This window comes from Vidua chalybeata, chromosome 16 (assembly GCF_026979565.1).
Source record: "Vidua chalybeata isolate OUT-0048 chromosome 16, bVidCha1 merged haplotype, whole genome shotgun sequence".
Classification (NCBI taxonomy): Eukaryota; Metazoa; Chordata; class Aves; order Passeriformes; family Viduidae; genus Vidua; species Vidua chalybeata.
In genome coordinates this window covers 14,121,369-14,139,404 of record NC_071545.1, presented here as the reverse complement: position 1 = coordinate 14,139,404, position 18,036 = coordinate 14,121,369, and the positions used below count along the sequence as shown (strand labels likewise).

The 18,036-nt window shown below is 49.9% G+C and overlaps 1 protein-coding gene across 4 annotated transcripts in view; it reads left to right on the top strand.

The window, feature by feature from the left end:
- Positions 1–14,104, top strand: part of TOM1L2 (target of myb1 like 2 membrane trafficking protein) — a 56,726-nt gene extending 42,622 nt beyond the window's left edge. For 2 of the 4 annotated variants that reach the window (XM_053957439.1, XM_053957440.1), the window contains 3 exons: positions 5,596–5,655; positions 8,175–8,211; positions 8,742–14,104. In XM_053957439.1, coding sequence (XP_053813414.1) covers positions 5,596–5,655; positions 8,175–8,211; positions 8,742–8,890 — 246 coding nt within the window. In that variant the 3' untranslated portion in view covers positions 8,891–14,104. Of the gene's footprint in view, positions 1–1,913; positions 2,029–5,595; positions 5,656–8,174; positions 8,212–8,741 lie in introns of those variants that run through there. The other 2 variants (XM_053957441.1, XM_053957442.1) reach the window with 2 other exon arrangements.
- The last annotated feature ends 3,932 nt before the right edge of the window (positions 14,105–18,036 follow it).

The window sequence follows — 18,036 nt, the reverse complement described above, 5'->3', positions numbered from 1 at the left end:
GGAAGGAATTCTCCACCTGGCAGAGTGGTTCTCACATCCCTCACGACGTGGCATTGTTCTGTACAAGCAGAATGTGATACATTTCAGCTTTGGGCTTAGTCCTTCCCACTCCATTTCTCTGCATCCCAGTTCACCACACACTTTTGCAGTCTCTGGCTCTCCTCTCCAAATGAATTTGGCAGTGTTATTCTTGTTTCCAGTTAACCTGTGGCTCAGTTCTGCCATCAAGACGATGCCAGAACCGTGGAGACAGACACAAAGCCACACTTTTATCCATCCCAGCTCTACCTACAAAACTAAAGTAGATAAAATGACATTGGCAGAAAATATTTCTGGTTTTTATATGGCTGAGGGATGGGAGGTGAGCAGTTCAGTGACAGATCTGTCTGCAGTGTGAGGTCAGGGTTTTGCAGGTCTCACACAGGGCTCCATATCAGCAGCAATTAGGCACAGGCTTTACCACAGAGCCACGTTTTAGTGCAGGTAGTCTCAGTTCCCTTCTCATGAGATTGGACAGCTACTGAGATTTGCATTAATATATTCCTTTCTTAGAGTAATCTGTCAACCCACTCACATACCAAATGGGTTATTTGTTATGAAAGTGAGAGGTAGGTGTTGCTTAAGCCACCGTGTCAGGACATTAACTGGGACAGTGGCAGGGGAAGGATGAAACTGAACCAGAATTCACAGAAATTGATATGAACACCACTCAACATTCTATCTTGACTGCTAGCAGCATGCCTGGCTAGAGAGGAGAGCCCTCTTTGTAGGAAAGATAGGTGAGTAAAGATTAAATGAAACCTCTGTTAATTAGTAACCAAGTGGGATGCCGCTATGTGCCTTCAAGAGAGAGATAGGATCTGAGATGTGGAAATGACTTGGGTAACGTGAGACTGTTGAATAACATCATCATCTTGGAGACTGAAGTGCTTGAATAGTGGATAAACCCAAAACCAGACACGTGAAGATCTCATTTCTTCCATGTGGTGGGACCCCTCTCCCTGTTGAAGGCAAGCAGGTGCTTCCCCTTACCCGAGGACCACGGGGGTCTCCTTAGCCAGCTGTGGTGTTTTCAGAGCACTGTGCAAGCACAGCCCAGTCCCTGGTGTCACTGTCACTGAGGGCTGGCACTGCCTGGACATGCCTGTCACATGCAGATAGATGGGCTGGTTGTTGTACAACCTGTCAGAGCCTGGGCACAGCAGGCTCTGCTGGGGAGCAGCTGCAGCCCAGCTCCTGCCTGCCCGGCCCTGCAGTGTGCGAGCACAGTTACGAGTAACCAAGGAGTTCATTTACTCCTTACACGTAAAGTCAAGCCTGGGCTAATACTGAGGCCAAGCAGCTATTTCAAGATCACAACAGCTTTAAATAGATGGTAATGCTGTAGTAGTAAGCTGGAGTAGCCTGCTAGTAGCCTAGCTCCTAGTGCTGCTGTAGGAGTGACAGACCTTTACTACTGCTAACCAGCAAGGGGGAGTGAGTAGCAACTAACCAAGAACTGGTGTCAGCTTTGTTAAACATCTAGAAAGAAGTGGAATTAACTAAGCTATTACAAGGCAGTAGTCTAGCAACAATTAGCATAAACCTTGTTAAACATTTTAAGAACATTAATGAGCTCACCTAGAGACCTGAATTGTCATTTCATACCTGCTTCTTTTCCAGTGGGATCATTTTTAATAGAAATAAAATGTGATAATAATAACCTTAAACTGTCTTTTTAAGGGTAGAATATTGGATTTTATGACTTCTGAGGAAAAATATTGGCAATACTCTTTGGCTTTTGATTGCTAGTGAGAACATCAACACAATCTAGCTTAGATAAGTAAGAACTTGAATTCCAGGTTCCTGTGGGTTTTGTGGGATTGAACACTTACTTTTGTTCTCCCAGCCTTCCTTTTCTATTTCTCTTTCAGGACTGTTCAGATGATCCCATTTGTAGGATTTTCCAAAGACTAAATAAAAAAGGAATTTAAACAATCAGACCAGCTTTTAATTAAAGCCAGTTACTTGAAGTACCCAAAAATATTTTGTGACTTAATTTCCATTTACTGTAAGTATAGACTCAAAAAAAAAAAAAAAATCACAATATCTTTATACAAACAGCTCTTGCAGCCTGTGCTATCTGGGGAGCTCTCTTGCCAAGACTGAAAGCTTCACTAGACCATGGAAGTTTGCATAATCAAAATATCAACAAGACAGTGTCCCATTCCAGAGTTTTTTCCATGTAGTCTGTGGCTGCCACTGCTGCTTGTTCCCAGAAACTGTTGTCTTTTTTTTTTAATGTGTAAACTAGTTAATTCATTTTTACATTTCCTCTGATTTAGGGGTTAGTTATAACAAAATTCCCCTGCACATTTTTCAGTTTAGGGCTTCTGAAAGGGGAAGATTTGCCAAGTACCCAACTGACTGGCAAAAACTGAGCTTCTCTGTATGTTCTCTTCTCAGTTTAAAATGAAAAATAAATGGTACAATGTTATCGTTAAAATAATTTAAAACTTCCAGTTGCTCTTTTTGAGTTTCCTCCCTCTTTATTCTTGAACAAATTAAACCTGACACATGTAACCCATGTTTTATGAGGAAATGGGGCTCAGAGTCTTAGGAAAGTAAACTGGAAGTTTGTGCATGGAAGGAGCAATAGATACCAACCCTCAACACATCTCTGGGTGTGCTGGGAGACAGGGAAAGCTTTTAAAAGGTCAGTGCTGAATAGCAAACGGCTGACACACTCAGATGTTTATCTTACAGCTTTGTCTGCTTCTCTGCAAGAAGTGCTCTTGCACTTCTGAGGGCTTTGTTTGTTTGTTATAAGTAGCTCTAGCTGAAAATAGAATTCCTTTATTTGCCTTTTTTTTTTTAATTTTTTAAAATTCTTACGAAACGCTACAGCACAAACCCTTGTGCTGCTGAGCTGTTCTTCGAGGACTTCTGCAAATTCAAGAGTCCTGTGATTCTCAGTACTTGATCAGTCATCTGCCATGTTTTCAGGATAATCAAGATTTGAGCTGCTGTTCCTTCTAATACAGGGGCACAGTACTGCCACACTTTTTAGAACAGCTGCTCTTATAATCATAAAATCATAAAATCTTGGAATGGTTTGGGTTGGAAAAAAAAAGGTCATCTCATTCCAACCTCCTGCCATGGGCAGGGACACCTTCCACTCTCCCAGGTTGCTCCAAGCCCCATCCAGCCTGGCCTGGAACACTTCCAGGGATGGGGCAGCCACAACCCTTCTCTGGCAACCTGTGCCAGGACCTCCCCACCCTCACAGGGAATAATCTCTTCTAATATCTAATCTAAATCCACCCTTTTTCAGCTTAAAGCCATTCCTCCTTGTCCTGTCACTGCAGGCCTTTATCCAAAATCCCCCTCCAACTTTCTTGGAGCCCCCTGAGTTCCTGTAAATTTTATTCACCGAAAAGGAAAAATAAACCAGCTGTTTTCCTCCTCCCTTCCATGCACATGTTCTTATCCTTAGAAAAACATGAGCACCTTTCTGAGCTGCAGCCAACTAACAGCTCAGAGGCTGCACCTTCCACAGTGTTAAACAATGCAGGAGAGAGGCAGCAGTGCAACTTCTGCAGTAGTTTTTAGGTTGCTGTAGGCTGAATAAAATCATTAATTTATATATCTGAAGCTAGTCTTTTATAAAGCTGTTAAACCAAGGAGACAGTTTTACAAGTTGCAACTTGTCCTTGGGAAGGAACGTGTTGGAAGGTGCTTAGAGCTCTTCCCTTGTGAGTGGCCATCTGGGCCAGCTCGCAGCAGCTTCAGCTCACTGTGGTAGTGTTGTGTGTGCATGATTAAGGAAATCAGAAAGGAACAGTTATCCTAAACCTGGCCCATTCCAGAGGAAACTGCAGAAATTTATTTTCTGTTTGGGATCTTTATGAATTCACTGGAAGGAAAATGGCACCTTGTACCTCTGATGCCAGGAACTGTCACTTTGTCCAGCAACTTGTCAAGTCAGAGCCCAGCCACCTTCCTGGTGCTGCTCTTTGGGGGAGATGCTTTGGATTGAGTTCTGGATTTCCAGTTCTTGGACACAACTAACCCACTTTAGCACACCTCACCTCAAGCAAGGGCTTAACTGGTCTCCTCAGTACAAAGGGCCACTTGATTCTATAAAAAAAATTCCTGAGGAGCTTTGCTAAACAGCCTCAGCCTCTGTGGTCCAGCATCTATCCATCTTCCCCTGCTAGAAGTGCCTGAGAAAACTACATTTCCCAGGAAATGTGTCTGCAGAGCCTCTTCCAGCTCTTATTGAATCACAGAGGCATTAAGGTTGGAAAAGTCCTCCAAGACCATCAAGTCCAACCATTAACCCACCGCTGCCAAGGCCACAACTAAGCCATGTCTCAAAGCACCACATCCACAGGGTTTTTTATCACTTCCAGGGTGGGCAATTTCTGTGAGAGGTTTCAGGCAAAGCTGTGGATAGCCCCTGACACCTTTTCTGCCTAGGAGAGTCCCTCTAACAGTGCCAGGTCTCCTCCCTGCCAGCCCTGCTGCTCGGCTGCCATGCCCTGGCCTGGAACTCGCATGTCTGACATTGTTTTCCAACTATTTTTCATGTTGTCCTTACCAGATCTATTGTGGTGTTTTCCTGTTTACCTCGGCAGGCCTCTGTTGTATTTAAGCAGTGTAGTTAAGTCAGGAAATTCTACACCTAATACTCAGTAATGTCCCTTTGCTGACCCAGTTCCCTTAGCACTGTGTGAAATCGCTGCCCTTCAGCTGCCTCTGCGCTGCCTGTAGTAATCACACCGGTATCGTGACCAGTTCCACTGCAGGGGCAGAGCCAAACCTTCCAAACCTGAGTGTTAAACTATCCCTGGAGCCTGACCTGCTCTGGAGAGCCCTGCTGCAGCTCTGGGGCTGTCCTCTTCTCCTCTGCCCCATCCTCTTCCTCCCCCACCTTTGGCACATGCTGGGCTCTGCTGCCGAGGGTCACCTTTGGCAGAGGAGTGGGAACTGGGAGCTGGGACAGTTTTGCTTTAAACCCTTGTGCCAAGGCTTGCCAGGGCTTGGTGGTGTGGTGGGAGGAGGATCTGGGAGGAAGCATGACTGTACCCTGGGCTCTGACTTCTCCACCTGCGCAGAAAACCAATTTATTTTCATAGGAGTGTTGCCTAAAGACTTTGAGCCCCTCTTTTTTTCTAACCCTTCACTGCGGCTAATACCCATTTTAAAAAACAAGAGGTGTAAATTTAACATTTCAAAACCTAACTGATATCCAGTATTCTACCCTTAAAAGCATTTCACGATCAAGATTAGAATCATCAGTCCATCTTGATGGTTTTAATATGTGGTCGAGAAGTTACTCATCTTACACTGGCATCCAGTCACGTCATTCCCCATAATCTTTCTCCTGTTTTTTTTAGCCTTGTTGTTCATAATTTCCTTTCCAAGTTGTTTCTTTATTTGAAATGCCATTTATATTTTGTTGCCTTTTTTTTTTTTTTCCAGCACATCTTACATCTTTGTTTTTGTTTTGTTTTTAATCTTATTTCTGGCGTTTTCCATCGCTCTGTGGCCATGATTGTGGATGTGTTTTGGTTTTTGCCTGCCTTGCTGTTCTCTCGCTGCACTCCCTAGATCCCTGTTGCACAGTCCTCTGTCATGGATGACATTGAGGAGTGGCTCAGTACCGACTTGGTGAGACTCTTTATATTTTCATTTTTCACTTGCACGGGTAACTTTCAATGCATTGCTGAGTTCCTGGTACTTCTCATAGCAGGAAGCAGTGAAACTTCCCAAGCAGAGAGTTTGGTTCCCTTTGAAGGGAATATCTGAGCAGGAGGAGTCAGGGTCATGTTCAGCAATTCAATCAAAACACTTTTTGTCTGAGCTGTTTTATTTTCCCTTCTCCATGTGAACATCACAGAATAGCACATGTTCCAGAAAATGTGGGATTCTGATCCTCAAATAGGGAAGCATTAAACATGGGCTGAATTTTTTTGCACCAGACTTAAAGTCCATGTTTAAAGCTTCATTATTTAGACAGGATGTAAGTTCATGCTTATGTTGAGGCATGCTTTTAAGAGATGCTGGATCAGGGCGTAGATTCCTTTCAAATCAAGATGTCTTTGTTAAACTGGCAGGCAATCTTGACATGTTTCATAATAGTAATAATAAAAATTTATAACAGTCTCTCTTCAATGTTTATAACTTTCTCCTAAATGATTATTGTCTAGTAATTACTAAACAAACAAACAGAAAGCAGAACTAAAAGTAGCTTTGCCTTCACCCTGGAGTTTGTTTTGCTGTCCCAACACACATTTGGTTTAAGCAGTATAAACTAGTACACATTTAGCCTGTTTTGGTTTTTTTCAGTGTAAGCATATGACTCAAATCAACCAAGTGCATTTTGGGGGGGGGGTGGTGGGTTGTGTCCACACTGTTCTTTTAAACATGGTTTTAGTGAACTCAACTTGCACTCACCATATCCCCAAGGATCATCTGGTTCCATTCCTCCAGCTTGAGGCAGAAAACTCCCAACTCCTTAGGGTCTCCCCCAGCCCCCTGCTGCTGCCTGCTCAGCTCCCAGCTGGGAGCTGTGGGATTCAGCAGAGCTGCAGGCATGCTCTGGCACGTCAGCCCTGTGCTCTGGCACTGCAGGAGCTGGCTGTACTGGAAGGAAGAAAATTCTCCAGCTCTCCCGAGGTGCCTGAAATGCTTAAACAGATTCCAGGTTCAGTGTTTGATTTTGGCAGACTGACTGGCTGGCTCTGAAATGTCACTGGGTTCCAGCTGCAGGTAGGTTTGTCAGGCCTCGGTACAGGAGTCACTTTCAAATTTAATTACCAACTGGCCTCATTTTGTTAAAGAAATGCAGTAAATGTAGCATGTCCACTCTGCTTAACCAATAAACTTTTGTCTTTGCCATTTAAATTAATTTAGAAGGAGAGAAGATCTGATGGAGAGATATGGAGGTAGCTCTGTGCATCTGTCATCCTCAGCACAGACTTGCTCAAAAGGAACAAAGCAGAGAAGTGTCCTGGAAATGCCTGAGCAAGCCTGGGGATGTCCCTGGGTCCCCATCCCAACCCTATGTGGGTGCAGCAGAGAGAAGCCTGTGAAAATTTGGACTGGATTTTTGTTTTTACTCTGGGTCCCTTCCTCCTTGTCTTGTTAACAGCTCATTTCAATTCTCTACTTCCCAGGCGAGGAAGCTGCAGGTTAGGTTAGATAATTGGTATTTCTTTACCCTTTTTGGGGTGCACTGGGACAAACAGCAGCTCTGCCTGTGAAGAGGCTGCTGTGTGAACCTTTGGAAACCTCAGAGCAGTAGGAAGCCAGGAGATGCTCAGGCTCCAAAATGTGAGTCCAGTCAGTACGTTCCCACTCCTGGTAGAGAAGCCAAGTACAGACAAATACTTTACTTTTTCAAAGCAGTTTCAACATGAGATTTTCAACCAGTGTTTTTACCCATCTTAAACATCCTGATAGATTGACAAGGATGCCTGTCCCTGGACTTCTAATTTCATTATTTGAAAAGCACAAATGACACACACATTGAAATGCACAAACTGGTGGAAATGCAGTGACCCTGTGGCATTCGCAGCCTTTGATTGTGATGGACAAACACTAACTGCTGTCAGTATCCTTCATCCAGCTCACCCTGGTCTGGTCTTTGTGCAGCATGGGCACAGGAAAGCTGCTATATTTTTGTTTGAAACCTAAAACGAACTCTCACAGGAGGAATGTTGACCCCATACAATTTTGCACGTGTCCTTTGTCAGCTAAAAGGGCATTTTACTTGAAGACATAATGCAAACCACAGTCCTGACTTTTTAAAGGACTGTGTGACAGAAAAGATGCCATCTGGTACAGTGTGTGTGTGACTCACACAGCTCAGATTTGGACCAGAATTACTGTCTGAAGGGGAAACAGCACTGGACTGACATTCAGATCCAACAGGGAAAGCTCAGCTGTCCAGCAGCAATCTTCAGAAGCACCTCAGTGCTCATCCTCCTGCTCTGCAGCACAGTGAAATGTCAGTCCCCACTGGCCTCCCGAGGTGGGAGCCCTGTGATTTCCCCAGGTCGCCCTGCTCCCGTGGTTAATATGTGGAAACAAGTGGTGGAAACTGTCCAGTTGTATTAAAGGTGGAGGGGATGACAGGGAAAGGGAAGCACTGCCTGTGCTCACGTGCCTTTTTGTTCCCATTGCAGAAAGGCAACGAACTGGAAGAAGGAGTGACCAGTGAAGGTAAGCAGAGATGCCCCTGGCTTTGAGCCATTCTCAGGTTAGTGCTCAGATGGAATTTGCTTTGATCCCTGCTGAGATGCTGCCTTCTCCCAGCCTGATGTTCCCCAGCAAATGCTTCCATGCTCAGAAAGGCAGGAGCAGAGCATTTCACAGCAAAAGGTTCATATTTATGGTGTGGGGAGCCCTCCTCACTGTAATGCTTCCCTGCCATCTTCCTTGGCTGTGCTCTGTGTTTGTGCCAGCAGGAATGTGTCCCCAAGCTGCTCAGCCCTTTGGAATGATGTTTCCCTGGTTCTGTCACAGCCGGTGGCATAGTGTGGGTTTGATTCCAGCTGCTGCCTGAGCTCGGGTGTCTCCAAGGACGGCTGTACCCTTTCCCGAGGAAGTCAGGCTGTACCACTATTTGTGCCTACAAACACAGCCCGACAGGATGCCAGGCCCTGGAATTTCAGCCCCTGCCAACCTTTGTCCCTGGGGCCAAACCCACGGCCCCCATTCTCACCTGTCTTCCTTCTGTTTTTACATTGCAGAGTTTGACAAATTTTTAGAAGAGCGAGCCAAAGCGGCGGAGATGGTTCCCAATCTGCCATCCCCTCCTCTGGAAGCCCCCACCCCTCCGACAAATCCTTCCAGCAGGAAAAAGCAGGAGCGCTCCGAGGACGCCCTCTTTGCACTGTGAAGGTGGCGCGGAGCCGCCTCCCTCCCGCCCCTGTGCTCCGCCGGCCAATGTCGCCGCACGGCCACTTTGTCCTCCCACAGTCCTTGGCTAACAACGACTCCCGTCCCCCTCATTCCATAGTTTGCTTCTCCTTCCCTCCCTCCCCAAATGATCCACCCCCACAAGCTGACTCTTTCTATTTAAATCCAACACTATTCCTGCCAGACCACGATTCTCCAGCACTCGCTTAATCCCCTCCTTCCTGTCCCAGCTGCACAAAACCAGCTCTTGATGCTGAAAACCCCTTCAGAATGCACGAGTACGTCACACTGGGCTGAAACAAAAGCCCGGGGGAAGAGAGCAGCCTTGCCCTTCAATTTATGTAGGGATCATCCTCTTCTGTAGGCAGGTCCTGCCAAGTAGACGGCTCTGTCAATCAGCATGTAATTGACTGAGCTGGAATGTTCAGGAGGAGTGTGTCTTTATTTTTAGATAAAATGTTAATGTATTGGCTTTCGTGTTGGATTCGACAGCAAGGAACAACTGTTCCCCTTTCAACATGTGCTTCACAAGTTAAAATCCTTTACTCTCCCACTCACACATCTCCTGGTACCATATGGTCGTCCCTTTTCCCCACTTTCTGTGGCGTTTCATTTCTAAATCTCACAGGGTATTTTTTGCCTTGTGTTTTATCTGGGCTTGCTCTAATTTGAAGCAGTCTGTTGGCCATGTCCAGTAGCTCTGGCAGTTGATAAGGATGGAAAATGCTGGGCTAAATGGATGCTGTAACGATGGCACAGGAAGCACCTCGCTCTTTGGGAGACCATTCTCACACAGGAATTTTCCTGGTGTGTTTGCCTTTTAAAATAGCTTAGTTATTTTCTCCTTACCTTAGATCCCTTCTTTGGTGACTCTAGAGCTCTGCATTTGATGTAAACATCCATGCAGATGGATGGGACTTGCTCATGGATTGGGTGTGAACTGAGCTTCCTGGATTCCCTGCCATGCCTGGTAGGACAGATATGCTGGTTCTTGGGGGTAGGGATGAGGAAAAGAGCAAACCTCAGAGGTTTGTATGGAACGCTGAGGGAAGTGGTTACCATGGAGGGATTAGCTGTGCCAGCCTGTGCTGGAGGTGAAACTCCTCATTTCCTTCCAGTTTTAGGCCTGAGAAAGTCTTGAAGTGATTGTGAGCGTGCTATTTGTAATTTTTGGAATGTCCTTTGATCCCTCTGCCCTTCATTAACTCCCGGCTCCTACGGGGCTGCAGTCTCTGTGCAAACAAACATATTCCCTTGCTTGCCAGAGGCATGGCCAGGATTCCTTCTCCTCTGGGGCTGCCAGCAGGGATTCCAGCATGTGTGCCTGCCTTGCTGGGCTGACAGGCAGAGCTGGAGCAGGCAGCTCCAGCCATTGCCGCGTCCCCCAGCACGTTCCTTGGGAGGAATCCAGTCGTGCAGGATGGCAGGATCAAAGAGAGAGCTGAGCAGTGCATGGCAGAAGAATCTCCCATCCTGACAGAGAGGCACTTTATCAGCTAAAAGCCCGTGCAGGCAGCAGGCTCCAGCCCCTCTTCCTCAGGGTGTTCCTTGGCTTAGGCAGTCTCCTTCTGACCTGACATGTCTGAGCTTCCCAGGATGCTGATGTGTGTCAAGCTCTCTTGAAAGTTGTTCTAGGCCAAGTGATAGAAGCTTTTATCTGAGCATAGCATTTTTTATCAGCCCATACCATACTCTCTGAGGACCACCCCCTTTGGGACTCTGTGACACACAAAGCCTGTTACCAAATGCCTGATTGCAGCGCTGATGGACTTTGACAGCGGACACATTAATCTTTGAAGGGAAATGTTGTTTGGTGCAGGATTTCCAGGCCGTCCCAGGTCAGGTTTCACTCTGTGCTCTCCCTGCTCATCGTCTTCTCTGTCCTGCCCTGCCTGTAGCCTCTTCCAGGATCCCTGCATATGTAGCTGGGCCCAGGCAGGGCTGTCCTGCCACCCCTCTGTGCTGGTGTGGCACCTCATCACTGCTCTGTGTGGCACGGCTTACAAATGGACAGGCAAAACCAGTTTAAGGATGGAGATAACTTGGGGATCAAGCTTTTCTCCCCACTTGCTGGCCCTCTCTCCACTTGAAGCCCTTCTGTGTGGGTCTGCAGAGGCTTTCTCCCATTCCATCTCCGTGGCTAATGGAACAGTCTGCCTTGGCTGCATTGCACCCTCCTGCTCTCACCCACTGCCCTCACTGCTCAACACAAGGTGAGCCCAATGCTCAGGGATTGGCACTGCCAGCTTGCTGCAACATGTCAGATATGGCCACCATCTCCCAGAAACCTGAGGAAACTTCTGTGGCAACGCTGATTTGATTTCAGACAGCGTCTGGTGATCGCCCGAGCAGTCTCGCCAGCACAGAATGAATTGCTGGTATTCCTGTCAATGCAGAAAGCTCCGTGGGTGTTTTAAGTGTGTATTTTCTCTTCTAAATCCTTGAAACACATTGACCCTGTAAATGGCCACATCAGGTGATTCTAAGCATGTTAATCCAGCTTCCCTGCCAAGCCAGAGGAGATAATCTCATTGCTCAGGCATGGGGACACTGTCAGATGGTGCAGAGTGGCACAGATGTCACTGTCACCAAGCCCCCGCAGTGTCCCACTGCTGCAGCTGTGCTGGCCCTTCATCCCCTACCCCTCAGCCAAAAGGTGCTGGGGGACAGTGCTTTTAATGCTTTTTTTCTGTCACGCTAAACCTGTCCTGGGACCTCCAAGGTGTTGCTTTAGGGGAAATCTGGTCCCTTTCTGGAAGATTCTGCAGAGCTGTCGGTGATTGCTCTCTCCAGCTGGGAGGAAAAGAGGTGGAATGAGAAGGCTGGGGCTGGGGGGAAAATACAGAGCGTGTGTTGGCAGAGCTCAGGGGGCTTTTTAGGTGTGTGCAGCCCCAGGCAACCCGTGGTCCCTGCTGACACTCCGCATTATCCTCTGGAAAGCCGTGGCACTGCTTGCAGGGAGTGGCAGGTGCCACCAGCACAAGTGGTGGCTTTGCTGGAAGTAGGGCAGCTCCCAGGAGATGTCTTCCTAGGGAGGAAATGTACTTTTGGAAAGACCCGGGATGGATCTGGAGCCCAAATCCACCGCGCTTGGCTCTCAGGGCTGGAAGCACCAAAGGGAACAGAGCGTGGCAGAACAGGTGGTTTAGCCCAAACCTTCTTTAACAAATACAAGAGCTATGCTAGAGCTTCCCAAATGTCCTGTATCAGGATCTCTCATCTTCCCTGTCCTCTTGTGGTCTGCTGAAAACCAGAGCGGTGGGAACTGTTTGAGGGAAAGGGAAGGGGTTTTTCACTTCAGGAGACCAACTTCTCGATTTACCCTTCCTCCGCTTTCACTCTTTAAGTGCTTCCTCTGTGCAGGTGGGCAGAGGACTCGCGTGGCTCCAACACTTGGGAGAACAGGGATGGAGCTGCAGCCTGATCCACTTTCCATAAGAAATAACATCCCAGCGCTTTCTAGGCATATTAGGAATCACAGCTTGACACTCAATGACACTAAATTATTCTCGGGGTCCTTTGTAAGGTCTAATCGCACCCTGTTCTAGGTTAAAATATTTATTTTGTCTATATATTTTCTTTCCAGTGTGTTTTTTAACCTCTTCTGTTAACTCTTCATGTGCTGAGATGTAAGGAATCAATGGTTTCTATTTAAATATGTTCTTTGGGTTTTGGTTTTTTTTTAATTGTTCTGTGTAGATTTCAGCTGCATCTTCAGCAGGTGTAATAGATAACAATGTGCTGTACAGACATTTAGGGTGTTTAGGGTGTAGGTAAGGCTCATAGGAGAACTACTCATAAAAACGTAGCATGGTGTCTCTTAAAGGGAACAGCATAAATGGTGAGACTGGTCCATACTGGGACCCTCACGTAGCCTCCAACATACCTTTTCCCTTCTTATTATCACAGCCTCCATCTCTAGGATGTGCTGATCAAACCAGCTCTGTCATTCCCAAGGCTGGTCTTGCACCTCCAAGCTGAAGGATTTTTTTTTTTGTGAGGATTTCTGTTTGTTTGACTTCATTCAGCATTTTTCGATGGGATACATTGGCTGTTTCCACTTTGAAATGGAGGACTGGGAGCTGGCTGTGGTGGCGAGATGTTTCCCTCCAGTGGTGGAAGAACAGATCTGGGCCGTGGTTTCAGGCCCAGGGCAGGGGTGATGGTCCCTCTGTGCAGGAGCTCCCAGCCAGCACAGCCTGTCCCTGCTCCTCTGTGCCCTGCTCTCCTGATGTCACCTACAGGGACAGGATGTGCAGCCCAGGAGAGCAAACAAGATGGATTTCCAACACACTGTTTCATCCAGTGAGTTGTTGAGTCTCCTGCGGCGGCTGGGAGCCCTGGAGTGGGAACTGCTTGTGCTATCTCCATTCCCGTCCATCCCCATCCAGCTCCGTCATTGTTTACCTCCTCAGGGCTGACCACAAGCCTTGCAGAGCCTCCCCTGGAAAAAACCAGCTCAGAACAGTTATTTTTATGGAAACAGTGAAGCAGTGAGTGGATTTAGAGCTGTGTTGGAGGTAACCCTTCCGCTGCTGTGGGTTCCCACCAGCCAAGGAGACGAGGTGCCCACACAGCACCTCCCACCCATCCATCCCAAACCACAGCCTCAGGAGCAGGCTGTGCCTGCCTGCTCCAGCCCCAGGTTCCACACACCTCCTCCTCACCTGGAGAGAGGTGAGGCTGTGTTTCACCAAGAGCCAGCTGGCCTTGAGCAGCACCGAGCTCTGGTGCTGGTTCTCTTTAGGCCATGGCAAACGCACTACTCCAAAATTCCCACCCTGCTCTGTGTTTTTATGAGTACAAGCTCCTCATTCCCTACATGTTCCTATGAGCTGTTGTTAACCCTACAAACGTAACCTGTGTAATAGCTTCTCTGTATATTACAGCTGTAGGCTTTCCAGATAAAAGTGGATAATATTTATTTACTGAAGATACTGGATATTTTTTTGTTTGGGAATGGGGTAGGGGGAGAAAGGGGACATAACTGTTTAAAGAGATTGACTATGTAAAGAGAAACAAAATACACAAGAAGCAGAGAAACCCAACACTAAAACATCACTGTATTCAAGTAGAAGGTGTTTCCGTTAAGGACGAGACAACTGTATTAATCTGCCATTGTTTAACTTGCTCCAGAAATCATCTCCTTGGTTCCTGCATGTGAGATATTCCAATAAATACACTGTTAGTGTGAGCTGGGGGTGCTATCGTCTGTCTCTCAGCTGGGGATTCGCTTGGCTCCACTGCCTGGCCTGAGCACAGGGGACATGTGCAGCCCTTGGGTACCCACCAGATGTCAAAACTGGGAGTCCTCGTTCTCCTCCAGGAGACAGAACCTGGGTATTCCCACTGGGAGAAGGCTTGTCCCCAGCAGTTGCTCTTTGTGTCTTTGTATGGCTCGTGCTGCCCTCGGTGCTGTGTTGCCAGTGCTGCTAAATTCGTGTCCCACTAAATTCTGGCACATTTCTGAGGGTGGCATCAGGCAGATGCATGAGTGACAACCTGGGTGCTCGGTGGGATGCCTGCCCACCTGGCAGGGCTTAACTGATAGTCCTTAGTGGGCAACTGTGGGTCACCACCCTGGTGACCTGGAAAGAGATGGGTGATGCTCCCAGCCCATCCAAGGGCCACTTTCCTGACTCATCAGCCAGGAATTTGTTCCAACATCCCCACTATGATGGTGGGTTTGATAGACAGGGAAGGAAGAGCACCAGCTTAGGAACCCCAGAGAAGTGGCATTGGCCAAAACCGAACCAGGCTGGCTGAATGGTGCCCTGTGTTCTGCACGTGGAGATTCACCCTGATTGTTTAAATCTGGGTAAGGGTGTGTGGAATAGCTGGAATAGCTACAGGGTTTCCCCTCCCTGTAGCTACATATTAGCATTAAACAGCCCTGCCCCAGCTTGTTTACCCCTGACTGATCATGTGCCTGGCTCAATGTGGGATACATTCAGGGAGGCTCCTGGCCTGGATCTGTTGGGAAAGGTGTGGAGCTGCTACTGCCCTGACAGGGCAGAATCGCACAAAAGTCACCGGGTCAGAAATGTCCAGCGCTGTGCAGGAGGGGCTGTGGGAGTGGGGGATGTGGGAGCAGGGGGCTGCTCCTTCCAGGGGCTTCACCACATTGTCCTCTGCAGCCCCACAGTTACACTCGGGAAGGAAAGATCCCCTCTAACCCCAAATTCTGCCTCCAGCAGGGGCCAGAGTGGATGCAAAGGGAAGAGTGTAAGAGCAGCACAAGCACTTGCCTGTCCCACGTGTGCCCCTCCAGCCTCTGGTGATCCAACTCCCCAAACTGAGCAGGGCTTCCCCAGGTTTGTGAACCCTGATGGAGTTCTCTTCTCCCAGCCTGCTCCCACAGCGACCGTGCAAACTCCCACCATGGGCTGGGGGCTTCCACACTTCACTGCCCTCCACCGTGGGCTGCCAAGCACGGCACCGAGCCCCATATGGGCAGAGCCTCGGGCAAGCTGAGTGTCGCTGCTTTCTGACATTGGGCAGCAGGTTTGGATGCCAGTGCAAATAGGAAATGACCACAGGTCATTTACCTTTCCCCATTTCACCCGAGGGTAAGTAAACCCGGAGTGGGGGCTGCACTGGAGTGCCACCAAACCTGGCTGTGCCTCCCCGAGCTGTGGTTCAGGAAGGGACAGTTGGCAAAGCCGAGTTACACGCAGTAAAGGAGAGAAGAAGCTTTTGAATCTGTTTGCGACACAAATTAATGATTAACGCCGCGCTCTGCCAGAGCAAAACAAGCCCCGGGGCAGGCAGGATGCCAGAGGCTGGGCATGGAGCATGGCACGCTGCTTCCAGCGCGGGCTAAGCTGGGCTGGCAGGTGGGAAACAGCCGGGGGCTCGCTCTGGGAGAGCCCAGCTGGCTGAGCGAGGGGCCAGCAGGACGGGGGATGCTCCGTTCTGGAGCTGCCGCGTTCAGGCTCAGCACGCCCGGAGCTGCTGCTGCCGCTCGGGGAGATGCTCCACAGCCCCGCGGAGCCGCACCAGCCTGCCCGGCCGGCTCGGTAGCCCGGTGGCGAGAGCCCAACCATGCCGTGGCCGGTTTGTTTTCTTTCTCATCCTGCGGTTTCCTCCCAGCCTGCGCTCAGGAAAACGTCTCAGCGACTCGGGAGCGACCACGTGTCCCGGCCGCCATCCCCGCAGGACTGACATGATGTAATCGCGGGCCCTGAGCCGTGATGTAGAATCACTCCACTCACGGCCGCCGCGCTCATTGGCTGCGTGGCCCTGGTCCTACGGGCGGGGTTTTCCCTGCTCCGCAACCCAGCGCACCCCCGGGAGCCCCACCCCGCGTGGAATCCACCGGCCCCAAAGCTTCCTCCTTCCCCGGTGCGTGGAGGATGCTGCTGTCCGCTGGGGGAAACCCAGGGGCAGGGACAGCTTCACGTGTGGGCTCCCGGCGTCCTCGGACCCTCTGGATCGGGATCCGGGGTGGGGCCTGGCAAAATCCAGCTTTGCACACAACTTGTGCAAAAGTTAAGCTGTGTTTATGTGCGTTATTTCCCCCTTCCATGTTTATGTGTGACTTTGCCCTTCTGCGTTTGTGTGGGTTTGTCCCTCTATGTCCCTCAGGGAAGGCTGTGCCCCGGATCTTGCATGGGTTATTAAAGGGCTGTGACCTCCATGCTTGCACAAGGCTGCTCTAAATCCATGGGGACCACAGCACATCCATCTCCCCAGCCCTGGAAACCTGCCCTCTCCTCCCACAGCACAGGGACTGCACCAAGGAAAGGGAAACGCCGTCACCACAGAGCCTGGCTTCTCCGCAGTGACCCCAATAAAAACGGGGGGAAGCACAAGGCTCCCTGCATGCCCCAAGGCAGGTCACGGCTCTCCCGATCATGTGATCGCTGTTCCCCCAGTGATGTTTGCTCTGGGTCAGGGATGTCCGAGCGGCTGATGCTGCCCCAGCTGCTGGCACAGAGCTGAGCCAGGATTCCCTGGGCTCGTCCCCAGCTCGGGCACAGGTCAGTGTCCCCGGATTGAGGAGGCTGGAGAGGGGTGAGGGTGCAGGGGAGGCAAGCAGGGCTGTGCAGCTCCAGCTCTGCAGCTCCAGCTCTGCTGCCCCGCTCTGTGTGGTCCCCTGGGGTGCTCCGTGCCACACAGGGGGGGTCCCTGTATTGCAGAGGGGTGCCAGCTGTGCCACCATGTGGGAGCCAGTGAAGCCAAAGGGAAATTTCTAAGCTGCACCCAGGTTTAATGAATTTCCAGATAGCCTCAGATTGTGTTTGGTGGCACAGAAGAGGAGAGGGCAAACTTCCAGAGAGCTGATGTTGCAGCACATTTTCTAGTCCTAAATGAATCCCAGCAGCAGGACAGACCATGGAGCTCTGCAGGGCACAGGGCATGGCATTTTCCTGGCACAAGACTCCCACACTGAGACCTACCACGCCTGGGCAGCAGCCACAGCACTGATCCCAATGGCACCAGCATTTTTCCTGGATCCCACAACTGATGGTCGCCAGGAGGGTGCATGGGCTCAGCTGAGGCTCACAGGGCAGCACTGGTGTGTCCCTAACCAGGGGGGTGAGAGCTTCTCCCACCCTGGGCCATGCCATGGGCAGGCAGCACAGGTGGGACGTGCTATGAGCCCTGGAGCTGGGACAGAGAAGGCCCAGGGCCCTTGAGAGGGTTGGTTCAGTGGCCCAACCTCGCCCTGGCACGTGGAGTCCGCCGTGCAGATGTTTCTGCAGCCACGGCCATCCCCTGCCCACACGGGCTCCCTGACCTGCTCCCTGCATGCCCCGTCTGGAACTGAGGGGGCTCAGTGCCCAGCCCAGGTGTTTAGAGCCCAACCCAGGGATCTGGTGTCTGTCCTTAGGGTTTGGTGCCTGTCCCCAGGAGTGTGTGCCTGTCCCCAGGAGTGAATGACGTCCCCAGGGCTCAGTGACAACCCCAGGGATCGATGATTTCCCCGAGCTCAGTGTCTGCTCCTAGGGCTCGGTGCCCATCCCTTGGGGTCAGTGACATCCCCAGAGGACGGTGTCCTGCTCAGGGGTCGCAGCCCGCGCTTCCCCCGGCCCAGCTCGTGGTAGACCAGCACCCAGCCCGGTGCCGCGGGGTCCCTGCCCGGTGTCCCCGAGGGTCCCCGCTCGGTGCCGCCGGGGGTCC